The sequence below is a fragment of the Patagioenas fasciata genome, chromosome 1, assembly GCF_037038585.1.
Source record: "Patagioenas fasciata isolate bPatFas1 chromosome 1, bPatFas1.hap1, whole genome shotgun sequence".
Taxonomy (NCBI): Eukaryota; Metazoa; Chordata; class Aves; order Columbiformes; family Columbidae; genus Patagioenas; species Patagioenas fasciata.
Window position 1 is genome coordinate 44,569,388 of NC_092520.1, and position 26,872 is coordinate 44,596,259.

At 42.6% G+C, this 26,872-nt stretch overlaps 1 protein-coding gene across 6 annotated transcripts in view; it reads right to left on the reverse strand.

The window, feature by feature from the left end:
- KLF12 (KLF transcription factor 12) overlaps positions 1-26,872 on the reverse strand; it is a 259,830-nt gene that overhangs the window by 26,332 nt on the left and 206,626 nt on the right. For all 6 annotated transcript variants that reach the window (XM_071806201.1, XM_071806194.1, XM_065844849.2 and 3 more), the window contains one exon: positions 1,600-1,757. In XM_071806201.1, the coding sequence (XP_071662302.1) occupies positions 1,600-1,757 (158 nt within the window). The remainder of the gene's footprint in view (positions 1-1,599; positions 1,758-26,872) is intronic.

The following is a 26,872-nucleotide window of genomic DNA, read 5'->3' on the forward strand; positions in this document are numbered from 1 at the left end:
GGAGGAGTGGCTGACACACCAGAAGGCTGTGCTGCCATCCAGCGGGACCTGGACAGGCTGGAGAGTTGGGCGGGGAAAAATTTAATGAAATATAACAAGGGCAAGTGTAGAGTCTTGCATCTGGGCAGGAACAACCCCAGGTTCCAGCAGAAGTTGGGGAATGACCTATTAGAGAGCAGCATGGGGGAAAGGGATCTGGGGGTCCTGGTGGACAGCAGGATGACCATGAGCCAGCACTGTGCCCTTGTGGCCAAGAAGGCCAATGACATCCTGGGGTGTATTAGAAGGGGGGTGGTTAGTAGGTCGAGAGAGGTTCTCCTTCCCCTCTACTCTGCCCTGGTGACACCACACCTGGAGTATTGTGTCCAGTTCTGGGCCCCTCAGTTCAAGAAGGACAGGGAACTGCTGGAGAGGGTCCAGTGCAGGGCAACAAAAATGATTAAGGGAATGGAGCATCTCCCTTACGAGGAAAGGCTGAGGGAGCTGGGTCTCCTTAGCTTGGAGAAGAGGAGAATGAGGGGTGACCTCATTCATGTTTACAAATATGTAAAGGGTGAGTGTCATGAGGATGGAGCCAGGTTTTTCTCGGTGACAATCAATGATAGGACAAGGGGTAATGGGTTCAAACTGTAACACAGGAGGTTCCATTTAAATATGAGAAGAAACTTCTTCACAATAAGGGTGACAGAACACTGGAACAGGCTGCCCATGGAGGTTGTGGAGTCTCCTTCTCTGGAGAGATTCAAAACCCACCTGGACACATTCCTGTGTAACCTCATCTAGGTGTTCCTGCTCTGGCAGGGGGATTGGACTAGATGGTCTTTCGAGGTCCCTTCCAATCCCTAACATTCTGTGATTCTGTGATTTTTTCAAGTACCCTTACGTGCCTGTCATGTAGACTAGTAATAGCCCATAAAGTTAATAAGGAGACCAGGAGCTGATTAAATGTTATATACTGTCATCACTGACTGGGACCTCCCTTGCACCTCTGTTGTAGGGACCCTAGTGCAACCTGCTCTCATAAAGTGACCGACTTCCCTCTGCAGTATGTGGCAGGTGCCTTTAAAAGCCTTCAGAAAGAAATACTGAGCTCTGGAGTTTACATTTGAACTGAAGGTATTTAGGAGCACCTAGCATCCAAAGGCTACATCTGTAAAAGCATGAAGTAGCTCAATAGAAGCAGGTATGTAGAGTGAAAAAAGAATGGTGCTGAAGATCCATGTCCACATTTTATGCTCTTCTTGAGGGTTTTCTCTGGACTAGCTCTGGCTGGTCCCGAGCAAAGATGACCCATTGCTCACTGAAGCACAGTAGGTGTGTTCATAGAGGCCACTTTTCCATTTAGTTTCATCTGAAAGGAGCCTGGTTTGTGCTGACACTGCTCTTGTGCTGCAAAATGGGGATGACAGGGAAGTTCGATTCAAAAGCGCACTCTTGATCTGCAGCAGGATGCCAAGACTGATGCACCCGCAGACATTCCTGTTATCCAGGTGTTGGCCTTTAGGTCTTAGTGTAGAATGACAAGTTCAATACATCCTAAATCAGGCAGAAAGGAACATGCTTGTCTTAACTGTAGACACAGTGCCAGCAAAGTCTTACCTGTGTGCGTCCTCCGGTGAGCCTTCAGGTGGGAACTTTTTGTGTACACCTTGTTGCATCCCTCGAAGTCGCACCGATGGATGCGCCGCTTCCTGGAGTCTGGAGACTCGGACCTTCTCTGACGCCTTGTGCTCTCAATACTGAACGGTGAAATTGAACTAGAAAACAGAACAGAAGCAAAAAAATGAAGCAAGATCATGGTGAATACCCTGGGACCCAAAAGATCAGCTGTAATATATCACTGTGACAGAAGTTACCTTAACAAATTAATTAAATAGTTCCTCTTCTACAGCATAGTCCACTGAAACAGTTTGTGCTTGAACTACAGAGTATTTAGCGGTATGAAATAATGCAAGTCTTGATTTAGAAGTGCTTATTGCCAGAGAAAACACCACAATCCTTAAATGCTGCTCCAATAATGTAATAGCCTGACTTCATCTGAGCTTTATCTCTATATCACATGTGTTCAGATATAAGCTCACTGAACCCTGCTTTCCAAACAATGTTATATATAGACTCCATTTTATACATAGGCTTCTCTTTGACAAGTTTAGATAGATAACAATCCTGAAACCTTTTATGAAAAAGCGTTTCCAGTACCCAGATCTGGACTATGGATCCTTGCATTTGGCCAAACACCTGCTGTTTGCTCGCATGCAGATTGCTAAGAGATCCATAACACCCGGCAGTAGCGATTTTTCCAATTCCTTACTTAACAATTCTCAATCACCTGCAAGTCAATAAATTTTATTTCCTTTCAGACCACTGATACATAGAAAGTTTATTGGCACAAGGCCAGCAAACAATCCCCACAGAAACGTGAGTGCTCATCAGAGATACTCAATTTACAGCAATGTCCTAAGGCCTACCAGTTATCCCAATTTTAAGCAATTAAAACAAAAATGTCATGTTGCTTGAGTTTCTAAACACAGTGCGTACCAAGTCTAATACTCGAAGAAAGCCTGCTACAACAAGCCACTTGCCTTGGTTAGATAAACCTGGGTCATAAACTATTATCGACCTGGTATGCCAAGATCCAAACCCTCATCAACTTCCATTAATTATATTTATTCAGCTATACATCATTACTAATTGATCTGCTTATCAGCCTCATTATGGTTACACTGCACAGCAGTCACGTTCATCTACAGTTATAGAAGCCGGTTTAGCCACTTTAAGTATGGGAACAACATCGGCCTTAATCAGGTTTCTGGGGCTTTCCCCACATTCCTGGGTTTACTGACATTCAAGGTAAATGAGAGTTGTCAGCCAGCTCTTCTAAATTCTTACAATTCAAGTTCCCAGTTCTCCTGAAAGAATTTGTAACTGTCAAATGATAATAGATTGGAGGAAAAGAAACTGGATCTGATCAGGAAAAGTAGTAAGCAGGAACCTTTGGGGAAGCTAAGGTAGTAAGAAAGGCATCTGAAAACAGCACTGACGTTGATGCATCTGCTGTGAAGCTCCTGTGTCAATACCAATCTCCAGCCTTCTCTTACAATACCCCTGCTGTCACAGCTGTGGCTGTTCTGGCACAAACTTCACTTTTAGAGATTGCTGGAATTTGCTGAGGACTATTTATATCAGGTTAAAACTTTGCATAAAGGATTTCGAACCATTAGCATGTGATTTCACTGATGTTCCAATTCACTGCATTACAAATCTTTCAGCCTTGAATTCATGGTCATTCAATTATGCATTTTTCTTTTTGTTTAAATATTTTTACAGTTCAAACCTAATTTAAAGTACCATTTAAAAAAAAAAAAAGCACTCTCTTTCTGACAACCCTCTTTTTTTCTTAACATTTGATATATATTCATATTCCACCTTCAGGCAGAGATTTTCCAGATTAATTATTTTTGCTTATAATACAATGTGTGTAAACAGGCATGCAGCGTATTTCTGAAATGGAGGAAGAAGTGGACAGAAAGCCATAACATCAACATTAACTAGCAAAAAGTAGTCCCCAGGAGAGAAAGACACATCAGCACTTTAACTATGTGACAGGAATATGGATATGTTTAGCCATCACAGAAATGGCTTAGGAATTGCATTGAAGCATCTGCATCTCAAGGCAAATAAAAGTCTGGGCTTAAATGATTCACCGAGAACAGTCTTGCTACTCCTTTGGTTGTTTTTTTAAAAATATCTCACTAGCTAAAACAAAAAGCAAATATGGCAACCAAATCCTAAAGCTCAGTACTGAAGGTACAAAATCCAGTGCTCAAACCAGGAAAACTTTATCTTTTTAAAAATAAATATTTGTGTATCATTTTTGCTCTATGTGATTTACAAGCCGTCTTAAAAGCCTATTTTGTAACAGGATGTTCAGATCCTGGATAGTACAGCTCGTTTAAATGAGAAGGATCAAGCTTACAGTGCTGCTGCAATTTCCAGCCCCGAGATAAAACAAACCTTGAGCAGGATCAACACCTTGTAAAAAGCTGTTTGTCACGTACAAGAAAATGACCTCACTGCTGGGAACTGCGCTGATCAGATCCCACCTTATACCACCAGCCTTATTTCAGCCTTATAAAAGCTGTGTGATTTTTGTAAATGGAGATACCACAGGAAGCCCTAAAAAAGAGCACAAGGCGCCTTTTTGAGCTTCCTGAGGTTAGTCCCTCTTACAGGTCATTTTGTTCTTTCCCTTGGTCATGCAGCAGTAAAGGGACACTCTCCTCTTTTTGAAGTGAATTCTACAAAATACCACACCAACCACACAGAGAGACATTAAAAAAGTCCTCAAACCCGTGTTTTGTGCCCTTTAAAGGCCATGGGTGTTCTGCCAGGTGGCTCTGGTCAGCACAGGGCTCCAGAAACTATTGTTTGATGGCACCACAGTGTACAAAGACTTTGAGAATGCACATGACAGGGAACTCACAGGTTGGTTGTTTTTTTCTTTCTGTTTTTTGTTTGTTTGTTTGGGGTTTGTTTTGTTTTGTTTTGTTTTTTAACTGAGCTTTTTTCTTTTTGTTTACAATGTGTTTTAAAATAATGTAAAATAAATTTTTAAAAATTCACAAAAATTTAAAAAATCCACCATATCTTAGCAGCCTCTCCTGACTGCAACTGCCCCTCACAGTCTGCCCAGAATGAAGACATGGAAAGAAAGGCACCAGCAGCCGAGAGCTGCCAGGGTGCCCAGATGAGGAGCTGCCAGTTCTCATGTTGATGGCCAAGAACTCAGGCAGCCTTTACAGCTCCAGGTTGGGTTTAGCAATAGGACACACACCATAGGTAACAGGAATACGTAGGTAACACCTAGGCAAACTGTAGGGTATATCAATTTACTGCTGAGAGATCAAATTTGAAAGATAAATTAACAAAGAAGAAAACTGGGTTCTGACCTGTCAGCTCAACATTTATTAATTTGTTGTTTTATTTCCAGTGTATTCTCTACACTAGTGTAGAAGCTATTACACTAGCAGAAATCTTGGGAGACTGCTGGTTGTCTCCATAAGCAGCTGCAACACCTGCAGTCAGTACTGCTCATAGGGTGAAATGAATGAAATCAATGGGAACCTTCAGGATGATTTACAAAACTTCAGCTGTGTTATTTCCAGCTAGAAGTGAAAATGTGCATCTCTGCAACTCACACATGGCCAGGTTCTTGTCTCTGAGGCAAAAAAAGTCTGCAAAGTAAAACACAGATAGGGGCTTTGCCAGTAGATGGCCATCAAGTTCTGTTGAACGCGATCTGCACTACACAAGACAGGGACTGTAACAACTCTGGTAATGTAGGATTATTTTTCCTTTCTAGGAACGCTGCCCATGGCCCCCTAGGTGTTTTGCCTCCATTCTACACACAGACTGGGAAAGGCCCTTGGCGTATGCAGTAACACTGTTAAAAAAACACATACCCAGTCTTTTTATACCAATCCAGTTTTTTGATCGATATGCAGAGCAGAGCTGCCACGGGACCACAGTATGTTTATTAAAGCTGTGAGCTGTGTTCAGTGCTGCTGCACACCGACAAGATGCCACGCGGTGACAAGTCACTGCTCCCCACAAACAGCCCGCTCCCCTGATCTCACCCCATGGCAAACATGGTCACCTTTGACCATCAAAGTACGAGCTTCCCAGCACTGCCCATGGACCAGCAAGCAAGCCAGGCAAGGGCTGGCTGACATGGCCAGCACGGAGCCGGTGATGTGCAGTGAGCCGCCGCTTTGCTGTTTGCAGTACACACCCAAAGAGTGTCCCAGGGTTGCGTTTTCATGCTTGTGGTCGTCACCTTTACTCTTCCTTGCCCCCCCTGCTATGAGCTCAGGCTCTTTGGCGGTCTCTTGCCTGCCCCACAGAAGACCTCATGGAAAACACACTGACTGATCCAGAGTCAACAGGTATAGACCAGCTTGTGCCCAAATTTCAACCCCACCCCACCATAAATCCCCCATGTACAGCATTCAGACTGTATTACAGAATCACAGAGTGGTTGGGGTTGGAAGGGACCTCTGGAGATCATCTAGTCCAACCCACCTGCTAAAGCAGGATCACCCAGAGCAGATCACCCAGGAATGTGTCCAGGTGGGTTTTGAATGTCTCCAGAGGAGACTTCACAGCCTCTCTGGGCAGCCTATTCCAGTGCTCTGGAACCCTCATAGTAAAGAAGTTTATCCTCAAAGAGAGAGGCCCTGTAGTTAAACAAAAGACTTCGTACGACTGCATCTTAACAATAGTCCATGGCTGCCAAAAAAACAATGCTAACCTCCCTTTGGGCTGAGACCCAGCCACATATCAGCTGTATCCCCTCCATTCTGGCTACCATGAGAAGGAGAACCAGGTCTGGCTAGGCCCCATGCAGCAGCCGGTCAGCCCAGATGAGGGGCTTGGCAGGCCAGAGCGTGCCCCAAAAGATTGGCATAATGCGAACCGTGGTCCTCTTGGAATTCCCAGGCTCTGGGCTGTTCAAAGATGTGATTTGGCTCCGCTGGTGTACCAGGACAGTCCTGCTTCAGTTGCTTTTCCGTGTGTTGGCACTGGTCTGCTCCTGTGGCAAGCCAGTGTAGGGACCCACAATAACAGTAAGTCATTTCTGGGATAAAAACCACCCGAGCAGCTTGCTTGCTATCACTGGTTTAATTCCCTAAACAGTGGAGTTTGCCAAGTGCCTGGACTGACACATGGGAGAGGACAGGAACCCATGGCCAAAGTTCAGGGGAGCATCATCTCTCTGCCACCTCCAGTGGCAACTGGTTGTGATTACCACCAATACCACAACTTCTGTGGAAATTCAGAACTTATATTAAGAGATTCAGAACATGGACAGAAGCAATCAACACAAGGAACAACTGGAAAATCCAGCAATTTTCTTCTTGTGAAGGACAGGGAACTGCTGGAGAGGCCAGCGTAAGGCAACAAAAATGATTAAGGGAGTGGAGCATCTCCCTTATGAGGAAAGGCTGAGGGAGCTGGGCCTCTTTAGCTTGGAGAAGAGGAGACTGAGGGGTGACCTCATTAATGTTTATAAATATATAAAGGGTGAGTGCCACGAGGATGGAGCCAGGCTCTTCTGGGTGGCAAACTATGATAGGACAAGGGGTAATGGGATCAAGCTGAAACACAAGAGGTTCCATTTAAATTTGAGAAGAAAGGTCTTCTCAGTGAGGGTGACAGAGCACTGGAGCAGGCTGCCCAGGGAGGTTGTGGAGTCTCCTTCCCTGGAGACACTGCAAACCCGCCTGGACACATTCCTGTGTAACCTCATCTAGGTGTTCCTGTTCCAGCAGGGGGATTGGACTAGATGATCTTTTGAGGTCCCTTCCAATCCCAAACATACTGTGATACTTTTGTATATAACATGCGCAAAGACAAACGCATACATAGGCCAAGAAAAAGGACTGGGAGTTATTACCATCCAAAATACTTAGGAGGTGGCAATGTGCCTTGGTAACACAGGACAGAACCAACAAACAAACACGCATATCTCACCCTCAGGCCAATTTCGAACATGCAGATATTAGCAGTTTTTCCTCTGTTTTTAAAGGGAAAAAAGTTGCAAATATACAATATTCAAACACCCAAGCAGTGTATCAATTTAGCAATGTGACTTATTACTTTATGAGACATGTAAAGCTTCTGGGCCAGCCTTTCAGTTGTAGTAACTAAAAGCGCAGGCCAACTAAATAAGAGCAGAAAACTAGAATATAAAATGTCTTCATTTGGATGGTAATAAGCAGTTGATGAAAATCCTTGGACTGCTAGTATTTGCTTGGCATTCAAAGGGAAACTGGGCTGCAGAAGGAAGCATGATGGGTTTTGGCTGCTTAGCATTTACAGAAACTAGAGCTCTCAAGTGAGTAATTACGGGCGTAGTTCAAGTCTTGAAAATCTTGGCCTTTGGATCCATGGGTGGGACAGGACCCCCAGAGCACATGGAGCAGCATGGTCACGCAAGCCCAAGGCAAGTGCCATAAAATCATAGAATCATTTTGGTTGGAAGAGACCCTCAGGTCCAACCATAACCTAACCTAACTCCAGCACCAACCATGTCCCTAAGAACCTCGTCTAAATGCCTTTTAAACACCTCCACGGATGGTGACTCCACCACTGCCCTGGGCAGCCTGTTCCAACGCATGACAACCCTTTCCGTGAAGAATTTTTTCCTAATCTCCAATCTAAACTTCCCCTGGTAAAACTTGAGGCCATTTCCTTTTGTCCTATCACTTGCTACTTGGGAGAAGAGACCAACACCCTCCATGCTACAACCTCCTTTCAGGTAGTTGCAGACAGTGATAAGGTCTCCCCTCAGCCTCCTTTTCTCTGGGCTAAACAGCCCCAGTTCCCTCAGCTGCTCCGCATCAGACTTGTGCTCCAGACCCATCACCAGCTTTGTCACCTCCTCTGCACTCTCTGCAGTATTTCAATGCCCTTCTTATGATGAGGGGCCCAAAAGTGAACACAGCATTCAAGATAGGGCCTCACCAGCACCAAGTACAGTGGCACAATCACTTCTCTAGTCCTGCTGGCCACACTATTCCTGATACAAGCCAGGATACTGTTGGCCTTCTTGGCCACCTGGGCACACTGCTGGCTCATGTTCAGCCAGCTGTCAATCGACACCCCCAGATCCCCCTCTGCCAGGCAGCTTTCCAGCCACTCTTCCCCAATTCTGTAGCGCTGCCTGGGGTTGTTGTGACCCAAATGCAGGACCCGGCACTTGGCCTTGTTGAACATCATACAGCTGGCCCAGCGATCCAGCTGGTTCAGATCCCTCTGTATGGCCTTTTGTTGGTCCTCCTGCAGGTGACACAGGGCAGCAGGGACTGCAGGTGGTCCAGGGAGCTGCTGCGCAGCCAGGACAGTGGGAAGCAGAGATGACTGCGGTGCCAACACGTTTGCTTGGCTTCTCTGGCATGTTTCTGCACTGAGGGAACATGTGCACAGTGCTCATTCAGGGAGCTAATCTCACTGCAGATGAACTATCCTCTTTCTGCTAAGACTTTCAAGTTTCAGATGTTAAAAGGCACAATATGGGTATTACGCATGTTTTTTGAAAACCGGGATTGAACCGCATTTCCCAGTTTCTAGCTCTCAATTTCTTTCTTTTGTAGTAGCTTTTCATATAACATTACATGATCTATCAGAAAATTGTGTTACCTTCCCACTCAGGATATTGGTTAAAGTATCCTTATAACACTACATATTAAACTGTGAAGTAATAGGATAGGGATTATTTTTCCTTATGGTTTATAAAACTTCACCTGCTAGTGAGATGCGAAAATCATACTATATAAAAACATTGTAGATTTTTTGCTTTAATATGCTTAAATATCAGTCTAACCTCCTGATAAAGTCTTGTCCTCGAATATTTACTCGCTGCTTTTTTCTAATACAAAGTTTCTACCATCTCCTGTTCACAGACAAACAGATGCACATGCATATATACATATGTATTTTTTCTCCTCTTTGATTTTTAGATTCTAATTAATGTTTCATGAAAGGCAAACATCTGCCTTAGAAATGTTAGACATTAAGACATATCAAGCAGCACTTAAGGTGATCATAAAAGGAAAATATGTACCATGTTATTAGCAGCAGTTACTTCAATCAGTGTACTTACAGGTGATGCTATACTGGAAATTACACTTTTTGTCAAGAAAGAAAGGAGGAATTTGGCAGCACACACAAACAGTGTACACTTTAAATGGGAAAATCACATGGGTAAACAAACACACAGATAAGAGATTATTTGAATACATTTGGTTGAGAAGGTGCCTGAGCTGGAGATGGTTGGAAATCCCTCTGAGCGCAGCACGAGAAGGAGCACGGCAAGTTTGCCCTGTCATGCCCTGTCCTCAGTGTCCGCTTCTGGCTGTAGTGGAATTGAAAGCACGACTACACGTGGAACAAGCTCCTGGCAGAGGGAAAGAGCTTTGGGTTCTACTAAGAGAAGCACTGATGTCAACTATGTCACACCTTACCAAAATTATCCGTCACCTCCATTATGAGCTGTGTGAAGCTGAGACATGAGAGTAAGACAAGTTGTCTGATACTCCTGAGCTGTGTTTGTGCTGTGGGATCTGGGAGCACTTTCCAGCTCCTTGGGCTGTATCCCAGCTCCGCACTGGGCTGGGACCCAAGCACATACCACGTTCTCCTCTTTCACACTGTTCCTCTGTGCTGGATTTCTAAGGAAAGGAAGCTGGGACAGAAAGTATCTACAACATGCTCCAGCATGTCCCTGAGAACTGATGACTAGAGGACTGGGAATGCAAAGTACCCTTCTGATAGAGAAAACTTATAAATCAAGACTATGATGAACTCCAAAATACCACTAAAAAACCAAAAACACACACCAAAACTTTCCATCTATTTCACCTTATCATTAACTAAAAAATTTTTACGCTAGAGAGTTATTGGGTGAAAGAGCAAAGGAATTACACATTAACTGACTTGTATATAAGCATTGCCTACACAATTAAAATGTTTACTCCTGCTTTTGGGAAAGTTCACAGCCATACGACAATGTACACCACCTGCAGATCCTGCTGCAAGAACCAGAGCCTGGGGTAGCCTCTAAGCCAGGGGTGTCAAACTCACTTTCAGTGGGTGCCACATCAGCTTCACGGTTGCCTTCAAAGGGCCGAATGTAATTTTAGGACTGTAATCACTACACTTATACAGTCCTAAAATTACATTCGGCCCTTTGAAGGCAACCGTGAAGCTGATGTGGCCACCGGTGAAAATGAGTTTGACACCCCCGCTCTAAGCAGACACAAACTTACTCCTGCACAACTACACTGAACTGCAGCCAAGCATGGGCAACAGCAGCTGCCAGACTAGTGACACTCCCACTGAATTACTGGGCTGTTGTTTAACAAAGATGAATTTCTAAATTTCTCCTAACATGGCAGGACATACAGAAATGGTTTCTACCCCTCAAGGTTTTAGAAACATTTGACAGTAAGGTTATGGTGTTTTACACATACACAAAATATTTACAGTAATTTAAAACATGATTCCATTTCATTGCTCTCTGTCTTTCCCTTGGTTTGGATAGATGGACTCACCTTAGGTGAGACACTTGGCCTTGAGTTTTGCCATAGATTTTGAGGTGACAAATGACGGTAGTTGTTTAAATCTGTTCAGGAGGTATCTCTTCCTAACATATGCAACATACAGAAGATGCATGGCTGCATCATCGACAATTCCAGATCCTCAGGATGGCTGAACATGGAGCACAGATTTCTCTGGATGCTGAAGCCCACGTTAACCTCTCCTTTGGTGAAGACGCCACACTACCATGGAATAAGGAGTAATAAAAAACCTCAGCTAAGCTGGACCTATCACCCTTCTGCTCAGAAAGGTTAACTTCAGGGATAGATTAGATTGTTCACGGCCTTGTCACACTAAAGTCTGAAAATGCTCAAAGATAGAAAAAAGCGCGTATCTCTGGGCAACATGTTCCAGTGCTCAGCCACACTCATGTTCTAAAGGGAGTTTCTAATGGGTGCTCTTTTTTTGCTAAATAGTTCCTATATAAATGTTTGTATTTATAAATATACATTATAATGAAAGATAATGGAGTGACCATGAGCTAATGTAAGTCTGAATTTCTCTCTTTTTAAAAAAACAGCTTACTTTGCTTTAGCCTAATGTTCTTCTGGGTTGAAGTGGAAATTCATGAAAATAAGGGAACCTCAAGCAGTGGGGAAAATGTATCTTCACAATGAACTTGCAGGTGGAATCAAACACATGAGCAAAAGGTCTGTTCTTTGTATCTGAAGAGAAAGCATTGTATGTCCTCCTGGAAGCAGGAATAGTTCCTGAAAACCTGTGTGTCAAACGTGTTTGATGCATGCTAATTCAAGTCTGGGAGCTAAACCTGGTCTGGCAGAGAAAGAGCATCTTATTTCGTCCCCTCCTTTCCGAGCTGGCAGAACAGCCGTGATCATTCACGGGATCTCTAAGGCACCAGCCGTCCTAACACTCCTTCCAGACGGAGGCTGCATCAATGCTGAGTCTGTTCTTTCTTTTTTGTGCCCTTCTACACAGAGCAGAAAACTGGGTAACTCAGCACCTCCAACTCAGCTTTGAGAGCACAGGGCCCTGCTTTTTACCCTTTCTGTTCCTTACTGATTCATACGTCATATTTTTCTGGCAACACATATACAAACAAGCTATAGCAATACTGGTACTCTCCTCAGCAGAGAAAATTTAAAAAGTGAAATAAAGACTACTCTGTTGGAGACATGGGCTGAGCTGAATTTTTCAGCACGGAAATTAGATGAATATGCACATATTCATGTCTTTCACTTTTGTTCTGGTTATTTGTAGAAAAGCCCCACTTTCTAGTGCAGGACTCCCTGCATGTTCAGCTTGCTCTTCAGATTTCACTTTTTTCTTACACCTCTAATTCTGATTTCTCACACCTGCACAGCACAGTAGTCAGTCCCAACATCTGTACAATGAAGATTCTTGCCTGTGCATCCACCTCCTCTTGTTGGTCACACTAACAAATGTGCAACTCATCACCACAGTGCTGATTAGAACTCTTTCTCTCCTGTATCCTCAGCTGACAAAATGGTCACGTAATGCCTTGCCAGGTCAGTGACATTAAATGAGGACATTGTGTCCACCGGGACTGAAGCTTATGTGAATGACCTCTTATTTCTTCTTGTTCAGAAGGCTTATTATCAATATGTTAAATATTTTATTACCCTGGATACCTATGTATAATGTAATTATGGGAAATCATCTGTCATACTCTGTCATCAAGCCGATTTTGGTAACTACTAAATAGTTGACCACATTGAAGTGTACACTTTGGTGCTTATATATGTAAACAGCCATCCCCAACAGAATGCCATCTCAAAAACCAATTTCATATGCCCCACATACCTCTATAGTGCCTCTGTCACTAAGAATACACATTGCAAAGAACACATATATTGCAGAGAAAATAAGTATCATAACTATTTGATCTGGATAAGAAAAAAAGAGCTAAATAATTTAATTCACTGAGGGACAAAAAAATTACCAAGCACAAGATGATACTTCAGGGATCAGGGATGCTTTTTCTAAAACTCCTTTCTAATCAATGAAATTTGAGATTTATGGGGTTTTTTGTTTGCTTGCTTGCTTGTTTGTTTTTCTTCCAGAGCTCCCTCTCCTATTGAAAGGAAGTTTTTATAAAAGAATATGAGAAAATACTCTATAAATCAAAATTGCTAATACACTCCAGAGGCCATAAAGATTGTGTTACCACGCATTTTTGTTAACAATCAGGAATCCTGATGTATTTATGTTATACAATAAGCTAGCTTTTTTATTCAATACGCTAACTTGTACCCAGTTTTACAGCCATGCATGCCAATGAGGTACCTCTTCATTTAGATTACAAGATCCTTGCTACATCTTTATTTGCTGTTTTGTATTTGAAAAGCAAGAGTAGTACAGTGTGGTCCAAAGCAACGAACGGAGTACTAATACACTACTGTAATATGAAGAACCCCCACTAACTCTCCCTCCATTGGTGGTTTTCCATGCCTGTTTATAATATGTAATAGCCTCAACTGAAAACCAAGTACATTTCTGGGCTTCACCGAGTCCAATTCCTCGGCCTCGTTTCCCAAGGGCTGCTGTTTAATTTCTCTTCCTGCCCTTTATTTTGCTCCTGTCTTCCCCCAGACTTGCTGCCTCCTCCCCAGCTGGGAGCTGTCACTCTAGAGCATCACAGGGCCAGGTGTTGTCACTGAGACTTTTACATAGGCAGAAATGTATAGTTGCAGTTTCACCATGTTTGCTAGTACCTGAAAGATTTCTAGTGGCTCCATCTGCACACTGGAGAGAAGGTGTCCCCAAAAGTTGGGGCCATATAATTTCTGAGAAAGAGGAACCCGTGACTGCCATCTTGGAAGAGTTATCATATCTTTTTATTGACCTTGCACAGATTGGTTGGACCACGTGCGCAACCATTCCTCTTCTTCTCTCCACCATTCAAATCAATCTGATTTCCACCCAGGGAACGCTCAGTCTGCACTGAGTAACTGTGGGTAGGCACAGTCCTTCCACTTGTAAATAATGAGGCAACAGAGCACCTACCTACTTGTCACACATACGAAATAGGCAAATTTCAACAACTCCTTGTTTATCGCTGCACTGGGTCAGTGGTTAGAAAGATATCCAGCTAGCAGGTGGGCCTCAGAAAAGTCCAGCAAAACTACCATTGTCTTCAGTGGAGTCAGACATACAGTTTCCCAACAGAGGAAACCAGAGTATTGTCATTTTCATGGGTTGGTCCCCTTAACACTTTCTCACCAAGACAGTGCTGCATTTACAACCTCAGATGGCCATGGGGAGAGCAAGGGTTGACTAAGAGCAAAATTACTGTGGTAGGCAGACTGCCTATAGCCATAAGGTACATTTTGTACTAAGAAATCTATTGAAAAACATCTTTAACACATCTGCTTGTCACATTAGAAATTGTTTCACTTGCACACAGAGTACCCCATGACACTTTTTCAAGAGCATTGATCAAGCTGGTAGCCAAGCAGCTTCACTGGGTTGAGGTGGGTGGGTTTGCCCTCATGCTCTTCCACTTATCAACTCAGCGGACCTCAGTGTGGTTATTTCCAGTCAGGAAAAACTACACACACCTTCAGGATGGCAATATTATTCTTCAGAAAGGCAAGAACAAAATCCTGAGGACATTTTGCCACCAAAATAAAGGGTCAAGATTTCACCCTATGCCTGTTCCAGCCCCCTAAGGCAACATCAGTTGGTTATATTAGCCATTCCTCTGTGTGTGAATGTATAGGAAAGTTCTCATGCGGGGATTTAAATTGGGCAAGATCTAAATGAAGTTGCCTCTTCAGGTTTTATGAAATGTAACACAATGGATTCTCCTGACAAGAAAGGTTTTTCCCACTGGCTAAAGGGCGTATGTACCCCTTTGGGACATCAAGTATTCAATTATTTGAGAGAAATTATTCTGCTATTTCCAATAGACATTAAACATTTTCCTCAGAGAAGGATAAAAATATCCAAGGTTGAACAAGCAACTGTCAAAAGTTTTGACCCAGCACTTCCCTAAAGACTAGCAACAGACAAAACCTCATGTTTGTAGGCTTTATGAAGTAAGTTTTATTTAGCTTCATCCCACAAGAATTATTTAGATAAGTATCTAGAAACAATGCCGCCAAAGAAGGCAAGAAGAGAATTCGTAGTCATATAGTATTGTCGTTAACTGAACACTTTCTCACAGGGGGTTAGATAGCCACTGTTTTCAGATTAACACACTTTTTCCTTTTATTCAAAAATGACTCAGGGAAGAGGGAAGGAACTTGGTTTCCATCCACGGAAAAACATCCCCCAGTCACCAGTGAGAGTTCTTACAGATGCCTTAGAAACGCATACTGGACCTCCTTCATCCGCATGATATTAGTGCTAAAGAAAAGTTCTACAGCCTTGTTATTACTCGATGTATTTATTTTTTATGCTACCATCACTATCATTTATTTTCACACTTGGAAGCACATTCACATTGCAAAGGAAACCCTGCAAAGAAGTGAAGCGGATCTGTCTGGCTGCTCTCTCTGAAGTGGGCGCATCCCTCCTGACTGCACCTCCTACCACACTGAGAATCAAGGGATGGTAATAACAGGCCACTCCATTTTCCTTGCTAATTTATGCATGTTGCTCATTAGCGCTCTGCCAAGCACGGTTTTTAGTCCTGAAGGCAGGGCAACAGATTTGAGTGGATAGAAGAGAGTGCTCTGAATGTCAAGGGTCTTAAATGTGCCATCAGAAGCATCAGCCTAGGACTCAGCAGCCCCTTGCTCTGCCACAAGTTTCCTGCATGGATCAGCCAAAAGTCAGTTGTACTGACTCAGGATCCAGCTAATTCGTCTCTGGAATTTCTATTGCTTTCCTGAAAGCACCAGTCTCCCAAATCTTCACCAACAAGCTGTTTCGCTTAATAACTTAAACTCACATCAGGACTTCTTTAGTTCTACTTTAAAAATTTCCTTTCTGGAAAAGAAAAAAAAAATAAATTGAAAAATCCCCATGCCCACTTCTGGATATTTTTCCCTCCCTAATCTATTAAAATACCTGCTTGTTTATTATCTGAAATCTTGCAAACAGTATCAGTCATCAAGTAAAGCACCAACTAGTACTGCCAATATAGTAATTAAGAACAAGCGGCGTGCTTACACTCAAGCTTTTACTAGAGGAATCAGAGTCTGTTAAAATCTAGCAAAACTCAACCCTGCACATATGTTGTTTTGTTTTGTTAAATGGGATGGAACATACCAGAACTTTAAAGATCAAAAAAAACCCATAATTTCCTAAAACATTTGGAGCCTTCACATGCAGTAAAAAGGGATAATTACCAAAGCATTTTGCTGTCACAATTGTTCATTTGGAAGAGGCACAGAAAAAAAAAATCCAAACCCAAAACTCCCAGCATGACAAAATGGTATTGCTGCAACTACAGCAAATGAGAAAAAGCGATAGGCAGGTGGAAGGAGACATCAGAGCGGCATCTGGCACCAAGTCAGACGAGACAACCATGACCATCGCAAGTGACTCTCTGAAGAAGACAAGTCAGACATGTCACCCTGGGAATGAGGTCCTGGGTCCCAAGGGCACTGTGAAACCACCACTGCTTTGGGCAGGCACCCTGGGAGGTGCAGGGGGTTGCTCCGGGCACCTCATGACACCCACCCAGAGGTGAGGAAACACATTTTGGGGTGGGGGAAGGGAGAAGAGGGTTCTTCCTTCCCGCTGCTGTTCTCATTTCTTTGCCCCTCTTGCATTCCTTTATCCCATATGGGAGGGACAGAGGGAGTAGGACTGTCATCACAGACTAAAATCGAATTTGACACAGGATCACAAGCTGGACACACAAAACCCAACTTGTGTGCCCATATCCCTTTTTTTTTTTTTTTCAGAAATATTACTGTAAGGAAGCCATTCACTTCAATTACATCCCTGAACCCTCTTTGGAAATTCCCATTCCCAAGCACACCTCTTCCTCCTCTGCGTGGATAAGTAAAGGTCCATTCTGACTTTTGTATTAACTGCAACAGCAGCCATAAAATCCGTTTCTCACTTAAGTCTCATGTTTGGCCACACAAACACAACCCAGCTTATTACAGAAATGGGGGTAGAGAAGTCTAGACTACTGACATAATGGATTTTTAATAATAAAAATGTTAATAAAATGTGACGTAGAAGCAACCTGTGGCCTGACCAAACCCCGCTCGTGACACGTAGGAGGTGAGTGGAGGATTGGGACAGGGACACAAACCCACTGCTCGCCCCACAGCAGCCACAGAGCAAAGCTGCTCTTTCAAGGTCCCTTCCAATCCTTAACATTCTGTGATGCTGTGATTCTGTGTCAGTCTGAGGCAGCCTTGAATGCTGCACTTGCCGGCCGGTTACTTCTTGTGCTTGCTATGGTCTATAAAAATGAGATGTCGGAATTTCAATGTGTGTCATGTTCAGTAAATTACAGTCGTTTTCCAAACATCTTTAACCTTTTCAGCAGCTGGTGGCCCGACAGGCAGACCTCTTTCAACTTTTCATACTAAGAGTCTGACAAACCTCTTCTGCAAGAGGCAGAGATACGGTATGTGAAAGTACAGAATATCAGCTAAACCTGTAGCACATACTGCACTGCCCTCTATTTAACACCAGGATGTTAAATCCTACTATCTTTCTCATTTCTGTGACAAAAAATTGAGCAACAACAGAAAAATGGCCCTGTATTCATCTATTCTTGTGACAAGCTGCTTTCATTTCAGTCTCTGGAGTTCAAAGAGCAGAGACGTGGTTTACATACACGTGCCATGGGTGAGCTTTTCCTTCTGAAGGGCTGAAGCCCAACTCTACCCATCTGAAAGCACTGGATTTAGAAGCTATTTTGAAAGATGATGCTATTACAAAGTCTCACATTACTTCTGAGACCATCGTACTCAACAATACCTTTTGAAAGTGCACCTTAATTAAATGCACAGCTTCTCATTAAACTGATACGTTACATTCAAACAGCAGTGAAGATCAGGAAAGGAGGATAAAATGGTCTGGGGCTCCAGAGTGCTGCCACTGATTTCCCAGGTATTCTTAGTCCCATCCCTTATTCTTTGTGTGCCTTAGTTCTCAATTTTAAAAGTATGGACATGCCATTCTTCCCCCTTCTGTCCCTCTGCCTCCCACAACCTTTATAGGTGTTATCGTCTTTTCGGGAAGTGGTTGAACCACACATTTGTAGGAAAACGTACATTTTCGAGGCAGAAAAGTAAACATTAGTACTAAACAGAACTAACAGACTCTGAAAGTATACAGTATAATAGGGTAAAACATAATCTCATTTCTCACCCTGTTAGCAGTCAGTAAATGCTGCTTACTGTTCGCAAGAATGTTTGGAGTTAGTGGTTCAGGCTTACTCTATGTAGGTATTTTAGGTGACTGGTTAGGAAGAAATCCCTACTAATGCTAAATGGTGACCAGGCCTATGGTCCTCCTGCATGTTTCCGTATCACACACACATCACCAGGCACAATGCGAGCCAAACACTGCTATGGGATTTATAAAATACCTCTTAAGAAAATATTAGGTTTCCTTTTTCTAAAGTAATGATTAAAAAATCCTTTAGTAAAACAGGTTTGCGATCAGACTGCTTCTGCCCTGCTGGCAGACCTGCCAGAAACTGCAGGCTCCCAGCTGTGGGACAAGAGAGCCATTATTGACCAAACGCTTGCAGGAACGTGAAGCTGCTCCTTCATGTTCCAGCAAACTTCCCTGCGAAAGGTGGTGTTGTGATTTATGTGCCATTCAACGTTGTTTTCAAGACATTCACTGAACTGAAGAAGCACCATTAGAACACGTCAAGCACACGTCAAAAGCCATCTAAATCAACAGGGGCTGAAAATATATCATGTGCCTGACATACAATAATTGACATGTCATATTATATTTGACATTTCAAGGACAGTAGTGCCTATTTAAATGGAGACATGGTAATGTAAATATTTTTTTACTAGAGTTAGCCAAAATCTAACAGAGCATCTTGGTGAAGAGTTGTTCAGTAAATATCTTGGGGAAAAATATTATTCTAAAAGAGTAAAATCTCTGATGGCTCAAATGAGTAAATGCAGAAGAGCCTACTTGTAAGAAGATAACTCCACTAACATGCCACTGTCTCTGGGGGAAGTTCTGGTCACACTGGCTGGCAGTTCTTAACTGATTTCCATGGAGTCATAAATTCACCCATCCCTCCCCACTCCCTTTGCAGCTCTACCTGGGTTTACAGCTACAACTAACAATGTCCAGACTATCAGCATGATAACTGATACAGAAATACGGATTAACATGATGGGAGTACAGGGAGGCACGCACACCCCATGGGTCACACTCTTTTTCCCTGCACAGACAAGAGAAATCGCAACACAGCAGAATTTTGAATTACATATGCTTCACTTGACACCTCATCCTCTCTCCTGGAAGCAACTGCATGGGGACATCACCAGTAACAGCAAAGGTCCTACAGGACATGTTGACAGCAGAAAGGGGGAGGTAGTGTAGTATAAAGCACCCGAAGAAGCAGCAGCCACACAAACTACTCCTTACAGTGGGACTGGGAGATTCCCCCAAATTCAACGCCCAACAAACTGAGAGCCCACTGCCATACTTTCTTCTGGTTCCCAGCCATAAAAGATCCTCGTGCCTTTTTTTTTTTCTTCATTTAAATATTCTAAAGTTTTTTTTTTTTTTTCTCTTAGATAACATTTTGATGCAAAGGAAAGGTGCTGGCAGAAAGTTTTTAAACTGAGAGTTAAACAGATGAAATGAATCTGCTGCTGTTTTTTCCTAATACTTTCATGCACAGTGTTATTCAGTTCTTTCTTCTTCCATCTTCTCTACATTTCCAAGCCATGATGATACACTCTCCTGAACTGCTGCTTAGCCAAGCCATACACATTTAACTCCTTGATGCTGTCCTCTTAGCTATCCCCTCCAGCAATCTAAGCAGTGCTGCTCTTCTCAGGTCTTGTTCAGACTTGTAAATGTACTGAACACAGCACAGTTCCCTGAAATTATTCCATGTTCTCAGCAAAGCAGCACGACAACAGCATTGCAGGATGAGACCTATATGCTGTACATCTAATCTAGTGACATTACGCTGTGCGGATGCCATATACCAAAAGCCACTGTAAATGAGGGTGGATGGAACTGCCGGCATAAAGAACAAAGCAAGCACGTAGAAATCTAAAAACCAGGTAAATACCTCCTGTGCAAAATACTCTTCCCCTTCACATTTTTCCATGCAAAACTCTGCTTTAAAAATACAATACATTTATTAATGACTAAATGCCCAGTCCCATTAATCTGTCAGAGAATATAAGTGAACTAATCTACTATTTTTTTTTTTAAAAACCCAGATCCTGCTCATAAATTCTGAGATGCCTATGCCCAAACAAGAAAGTAAACAGAAATATTGTGTTAGTTTAAAACTCTCTTAAGGAGAGGGAAGAGGGAACTGGAGGAGGTAATCATGTTAGGCCAGCAAGCGGAGAATTTTAATTCCCCCCAAAACCCTCAAAAAGTTTGTGGCGAATCTTCTTAATCATTGCAACTATGAAGAAAAATAGTATGAGTAATCTCTTGTAAGTCTCATTCTCCTTTCAGAGCTGTGGAGAATTGAGCGAGGTAGGGAGAAAGACATGGTGCCAGGGTTTCATTTTAGACCTCAGAATTAAATACAGAGATCAAGGAGTTCAATGAGATGAAGGAAAAAAGAGCTCACGTACTTTGTGAATTTAACTTTTTCTTAATAGTTGTGTCTAGTCTGCAATAACAAGACAAGAGCATACTGGGAGAAAATAGAAAAAGACAAAACTACTAACGAATGTGAAGTTATTTTCAAGACTCGGAATAGGATAATTCAAAGAACTGAGAACAAAAAGGAATAGTAAAACTATAAAGTGCTTTTTGGCAGCCTTCTTTTTAAAAAGTGGCTGAGCAGATTTATCAAAGCATGTGAAATGTTTGATCCTAAGCTGAACTTCCATGACAACAGAATCACATTCCTTTCTATTCGGAGGTCATAGAAATGCTGCCAGAGCCAAAGAAAAGGACAAAGAGCACTCTCCAATTTTACATTAGGGAGTGCTGCATGTATAGACACAGATGTCTCTATATATGTAGTTACAAGGAGGTTTGTAAACACAAAGCATGTTTACATATTTAATGGACTAAAACCAAGAGATCAAAATCTGAATAGCTGAAAAATAAAATTCTATCAAGTGACACAAGTGAAAAGGAGGCTAATTGAAACACAGTCTTTTATATAGAGAATACATAAACCTACTCAAAATGTTTTTACTAATTAGCAGTTATACGAACGCTCTGGAGGTAGGATGTGCCACTGGTAAAACAACATAAGGATGCTGCAATGGTAACAACTATCTACTCTGAAAGTATACCCAGCAGCAAATATTAGGGCACAATATTTTGAGCTTGTGTATGCCACGTTGAGCCCAGCCCTGTTCCACATCACCTAACGGGAATGTCAGGGAGGTGTGCCAGGGGAGGTTTAGGTTGGACATGAGGAAAAGGTTCTTCCCCCAGAGGGTGGTGCAGCACTGGAACAGGCTCCCCAGGGAGGTGTCACAGCCCCAAGCCTGACAGTGCTCAAGAAGAGACTGGACGGCATCCTCAGACACATGGTGTGAACTGTGGGGTTTTACTGTGCAGGGACAGGAGTTGGACTCGATGATCGTTGTGGGTCCCTTACAATTCAGGACATTTTATGATGGTTGTTCTGCTTTTCCTGCCCCCATTTGCAACCCACTGAGGAGAATGAGGCCATTCCACCACCCTGCAAGCCATACATGTGACATCTGCATAGATTCAAGTTGGGATAGTCTGTTATCCTTTCTGCCATAACTTGACTCCTTCAAGCACCCAACGGGATTTCTAACATTATGAGGAACTGGATGGGACGTGCTGCTCCACGCAGGGGCTCTGCAGTCCTAATGGAAATGCCAGAGTAGGCACTTCTGCTTGCCCCAGAGCCAGGAAATCAGAGGTATCTCATCAACACTGTTTTCTTGCTCCTGCAAACTCAGACTTCAGTGTGGTGCTGCTGCCTTGCCAGGAGAGAAGAAACTGGCCTTGTGAGAGAAGTTCTGCTCCCAGAAGCACCCATTGCTGGGTCTTTCCTTGGGACTGCGAAACTGGACAACGAGGGGTAGAGGGAGCAGCAAAGGGGGACCAGGCAAATGAGGGTACCAAACGTGACACAGGACAAAAGGTGTCTGTCACTGTCCCAGTTCAAGGTACTACAAACCAAGTTGTCCAGACTGAGGTCACTGATTCTGATTTCTAATTGTAATTAGAAGGGGAAAATAACTGTAAAACAAACAAACAAGCAGTTCTCATTTGTTATTTGTAAGCCAAGAGTCACAGCCTTACTGAAATCAACTCCGCACTGGATTTTCTTCATCCACCTGCCCCGCTCCCAGTCCTCCCTATATGCTATGACCTGGTCTGGGGCTAACTTCCCGGTACAGTGTTACACAAGGCTGGAGCTGGAGAAACATCTGAGAGATGGAGACAAAGGAGATGAAAAAAGCCCCGTGACACTGCAGTGGGAATAGTCCCTCTGTGCTCTTCTACACAAAGGCTGTTTTTCCATCTGTACTCCCAGGATACTCCACAAGCCTTTGCAAGGAAGAATGAAATAAACTTGTAAAATATTAGGCAGACTTTTAAAATCCAGCAAAAATGAACAAAAAGGTGCTTGTCAGTTAACAATTCCTAATACAGGCCACAGTTCTGACAACATCTTTACACGTGCTCCTCTAAATCCAATTTGTTTTCAATGCAACTACTTGCAGGCATACGGCTAGGAAATGGCAGAGAAGCGTTTAAAATTCAGGTCAAATTTTAAACCGGTTGAGAAGTTAAGGAGAGGCCATGTCACTCCAAAAATGGGATTATTTTTTAAAGCCTAAAACCAAAATGGGATGCCAGAGTAACGTGTTGATGTTTGGAAGCTATCTTAGAAAGGTACCATTTTTATTCACTAAGTAGTTTGCTGCCCTTCTAAATCTCTCCAGGGTTTGAACTCATGAAAACCAAGTAATCTGTTTTCTCTGTTTCTCTCCTGAGAGAAAGCTTAGCTTCTAACCAGCTTGGTTAGCATCTAAATACATACTTTTTTTCAGGTTGATCTCCACGTTACAGCTTGTGTTCCAAATTAGTATTTTAAAGGAAGTTCAAAACCCCTTTACGAGTTGATCATCAGGTGAAGTTTGGGATTTAACAACATTATGTTTAAAAGATGAAAAAAACAAAACTTACTTTGCTGCTTACTATTACAGCACATCCTAGCAGTATCATAGTTATGAATGACAAATGCATCATATTGAGTCCAACACTTGAAGAGAATGTTTTCAGTCTCAGTTATCTGTATCCAGTTTGGCTGCAACTTCTCATTGCCTCCTCTAAATGTGTACTTACTTGCAAATTGTTGTCTTCCTTTTAGCATTGTCTATGTTATTTCTGATTTTTTAGATGTGATTAGAAAATTTGAATCAGAATTAATATACCTAGATTAGCTGTACATTTAAAAAGTACTTACTAAAAATCTGAAAGAATTTTAGAAGTTCCTATTGTTCCCACTGAAATGAAAACAATTCTACTGCTCTGAGGGGGTTTCCTTTACTATTGTTTTCACATATACATTAATGGAACGCCACTCTTGAAAAACACAACAATGTCAAGTCCCGACTCTAGGTGGCACCAGCCTCCTTTAGTTTTCAGTTTTCTCCTTCCTTAGTTTCCTTGTCTTTGTTCCTTAACCCTCCAAATAATTCTATACTTCCTTGTCTTCCCCCGAAATACAGACTTGAGCGCTACAATCTGCACAGTTTGGGAAAGATGACTGGAAGGCATTCTCGCTACAAGAAATCAGGCCATTCCTGCAGTTAAGCTACAAGGTTGCTCAAAGCGTACGGAATAATTGAGGCCTGAAGTGGGAAAAAAAGAAAGGAAGATTTCTTTTTCTCCTCCTCCCTCCCCTATCAGTCACCTGGAGAAATGTTAGAAAAATAGTGCTGCTTTTTGTCTAACAACATCCCCTTCGATCGAAAGGGAGGGGGCAAAGGACAGAGGAAAGAAAGAGACACAGAAGAAACAGAACAAAAAGGTGCCATTTCATAAATGACTTTGAACCCGGAAAAAAAGTCTACCTAAAGAATATGGCTTTAAAGCACTGAACAATTTTACAAATCTCTCTCTTTGGGCATAGTATACTGACATTATGCTGGTGGAGCTGATTAGATGAGCCAGGGCTACTTTATATGTTATAGAACTTAACACATAAAGAAAACTATTGCTCAAGCTAAAACACCTTGTCTGAACTCCTTTCCTTTTTCTCTTCTAATATTTGCATTTAGTTCTGTCACTCAGCAACCCGTCTTGGCAAGCCTCTGTAGTTTTCTATATTTATGTCCTTCCCCCACAATGGGTATTAGGTGGGTACGGCACCTCCTCCAACTCACACAGAATAAACAGAATCAGCAAATCACAGAGTGTCTGGGGTTGGAAGGAACCTCTGGAGATCATCTAGGCCAACCCACCTGCTAGAGCAGGGTCACCCAGAGTAGATCACACAGGAATGTGTCCAGAGGAGACTCCACAACCTCTCTGGGCAGTCTGTTCCAGCGCTCTGGAGCCCTCGGAGTCAAGAAATTTCTCCTCATGTTTAGAAAGAACCCCCTGTGTTCAGTTTGTGCCCATTGCCCCTCATCCTGTCGTTGGGCACCACTGAAAGAGTCTGGTTCTCACATGCTCTCTTAAAGGATCATATCTCTGGCATTCACGTGAATCAAATGGAAGCACCGAAATATCTTACACAGAAATTTCTAAAAGTCCGTGTATGCATAATTCCTTAACATCTGTAAACTGTTGCAATTTGAGTCTGATTCTGTGAGCTCTCAAGCACACAAGCAGTTTTATATGGGCAAACAATTCCAGTTCAGCCGGATCAGTCCCTTCTGCGCAGTTTCTCATAAATGTGTCTACAAAACCACGCTATTAGACTTTAAGCTCACATTTACTGTCATTATTTTGAGGATTCCCACACACACATGTTGTCATGCTCTGATTCTACTGCACACATCGGGATATCGGAGACCACTCAGGAAACTGCCTTTTGGAATGGTTTCTGCTGAGGGGTGCTTAATGAGGTGCTTTAGCACATCAACATGCTAGCGCTGTACTTGTGCTATCTTCACAACTCATGGACTTCTTCTTTCCATGTGAGAAACACACAGTTCAGCCCCCTACATCCCATTTTGGGGCCCCAAATACCCTAAGGTGGGTGAAGCTGAAGTTAAGAAGCATGGACCTGTGAGGCATATACATGAAGGCTCTAAAAACACATGAAACTCCAATAGGTATCTTCATCCTCACGCTTCTCCAGTTGTGGACTGGTAATGCACTTTTCTATGAGAAGCACAGAAACAAGAGAAACAAGGACTCTGAGAAACAAATATTTAAGACTAGCAGACTGACATAAAGTACCGTAGACACATATAAACATGTAAACTCCCCAAAATATCAAGTTTAACTTCTGAATTCATCTCTGCCTCACTCTACTGCAAGATCAGACAACTTTAAGAAGTCTGGATACGGAGCAGGCCTGTTATTAGACTCTACTTGAGCACCATTACTAATTACATTATCATTACATGACATTTCTCACAGTGTGGTTTTACCACACACCTGAAATGATGTAACCACAGGCATCTAATGAAGGCAGCAGTTTTGCTTTCTCCCACCTCCATCCCACACCATGGGTGCCTCTAACCCTGTGGAGAAGCACGTTAGGGAGCTGACATGTGCCACTGCCCTCCCTGCTATGATTCACTGACACTCATCTGAACATCAGTACTCACACATGAGAAGTGGCCAAAACCCATAGCGAGGAAGGGGGACTGGACTCTGTCCATACAATTTGCCTATTCATCTGTGCAAGCAAGTTACCTCTGCTACTTTGGGAAAAGCAACTAATGCCACCAAGTCATGTCAATGCTAAAGGACTCAAGCGTTAAGTCAACAAATGAAAACTTCCACCCACATACACACCAACACTTAATTTCATTGTCACACCACAGCTGAAATATCTCAGACTTCAAGTGTCTTATAGAAGACCACACTAACACTATCCCTATGTTTTTTTAAGGAGAAAGAACCAACTACCCAACACTGACTTACATAGTTCTGTGTTTTGTGGTGTGCTTTAGGGTAAAAAACTGAAACTGGTGGATCTAAACATTAAATCCCACAATTGGATCCAGATGGCTGAACCTTTGTCCACATGGGACTCCATGGAAATGAAAGATGTTCCCTGAAGGTGGAAAGGGTTGCTTGCATGAGTGCACTTGCACCAATGGGATAAAATAGTTACTTTTGGGTCTAACAAAACTACGGATTAGAAATGACATGTGAACAATGGGCATTTTAAAAAATGTAAGGCTGATGGACAATGTTACTACCATCTTTCAGATGAAGGAATAACATCAAGAGTAATTAACTGCCCCCCCTTTTTAATTTTTTTTTTTTTTTTTTTTTTTACAATAGGTATTTCCTAGAATGGAAAAGATGTATGATTAGGGCATCCTTAAAAGTCAGGGCATAAGAAATGTAAGATAACAGGGGTGGCATACAGTAGCTAAGAAATCCTGAGTCATGGTCCCACACACTTACTGTATGTAAAAGTATATGTGATTCCAGATAACTCACCCTTCAA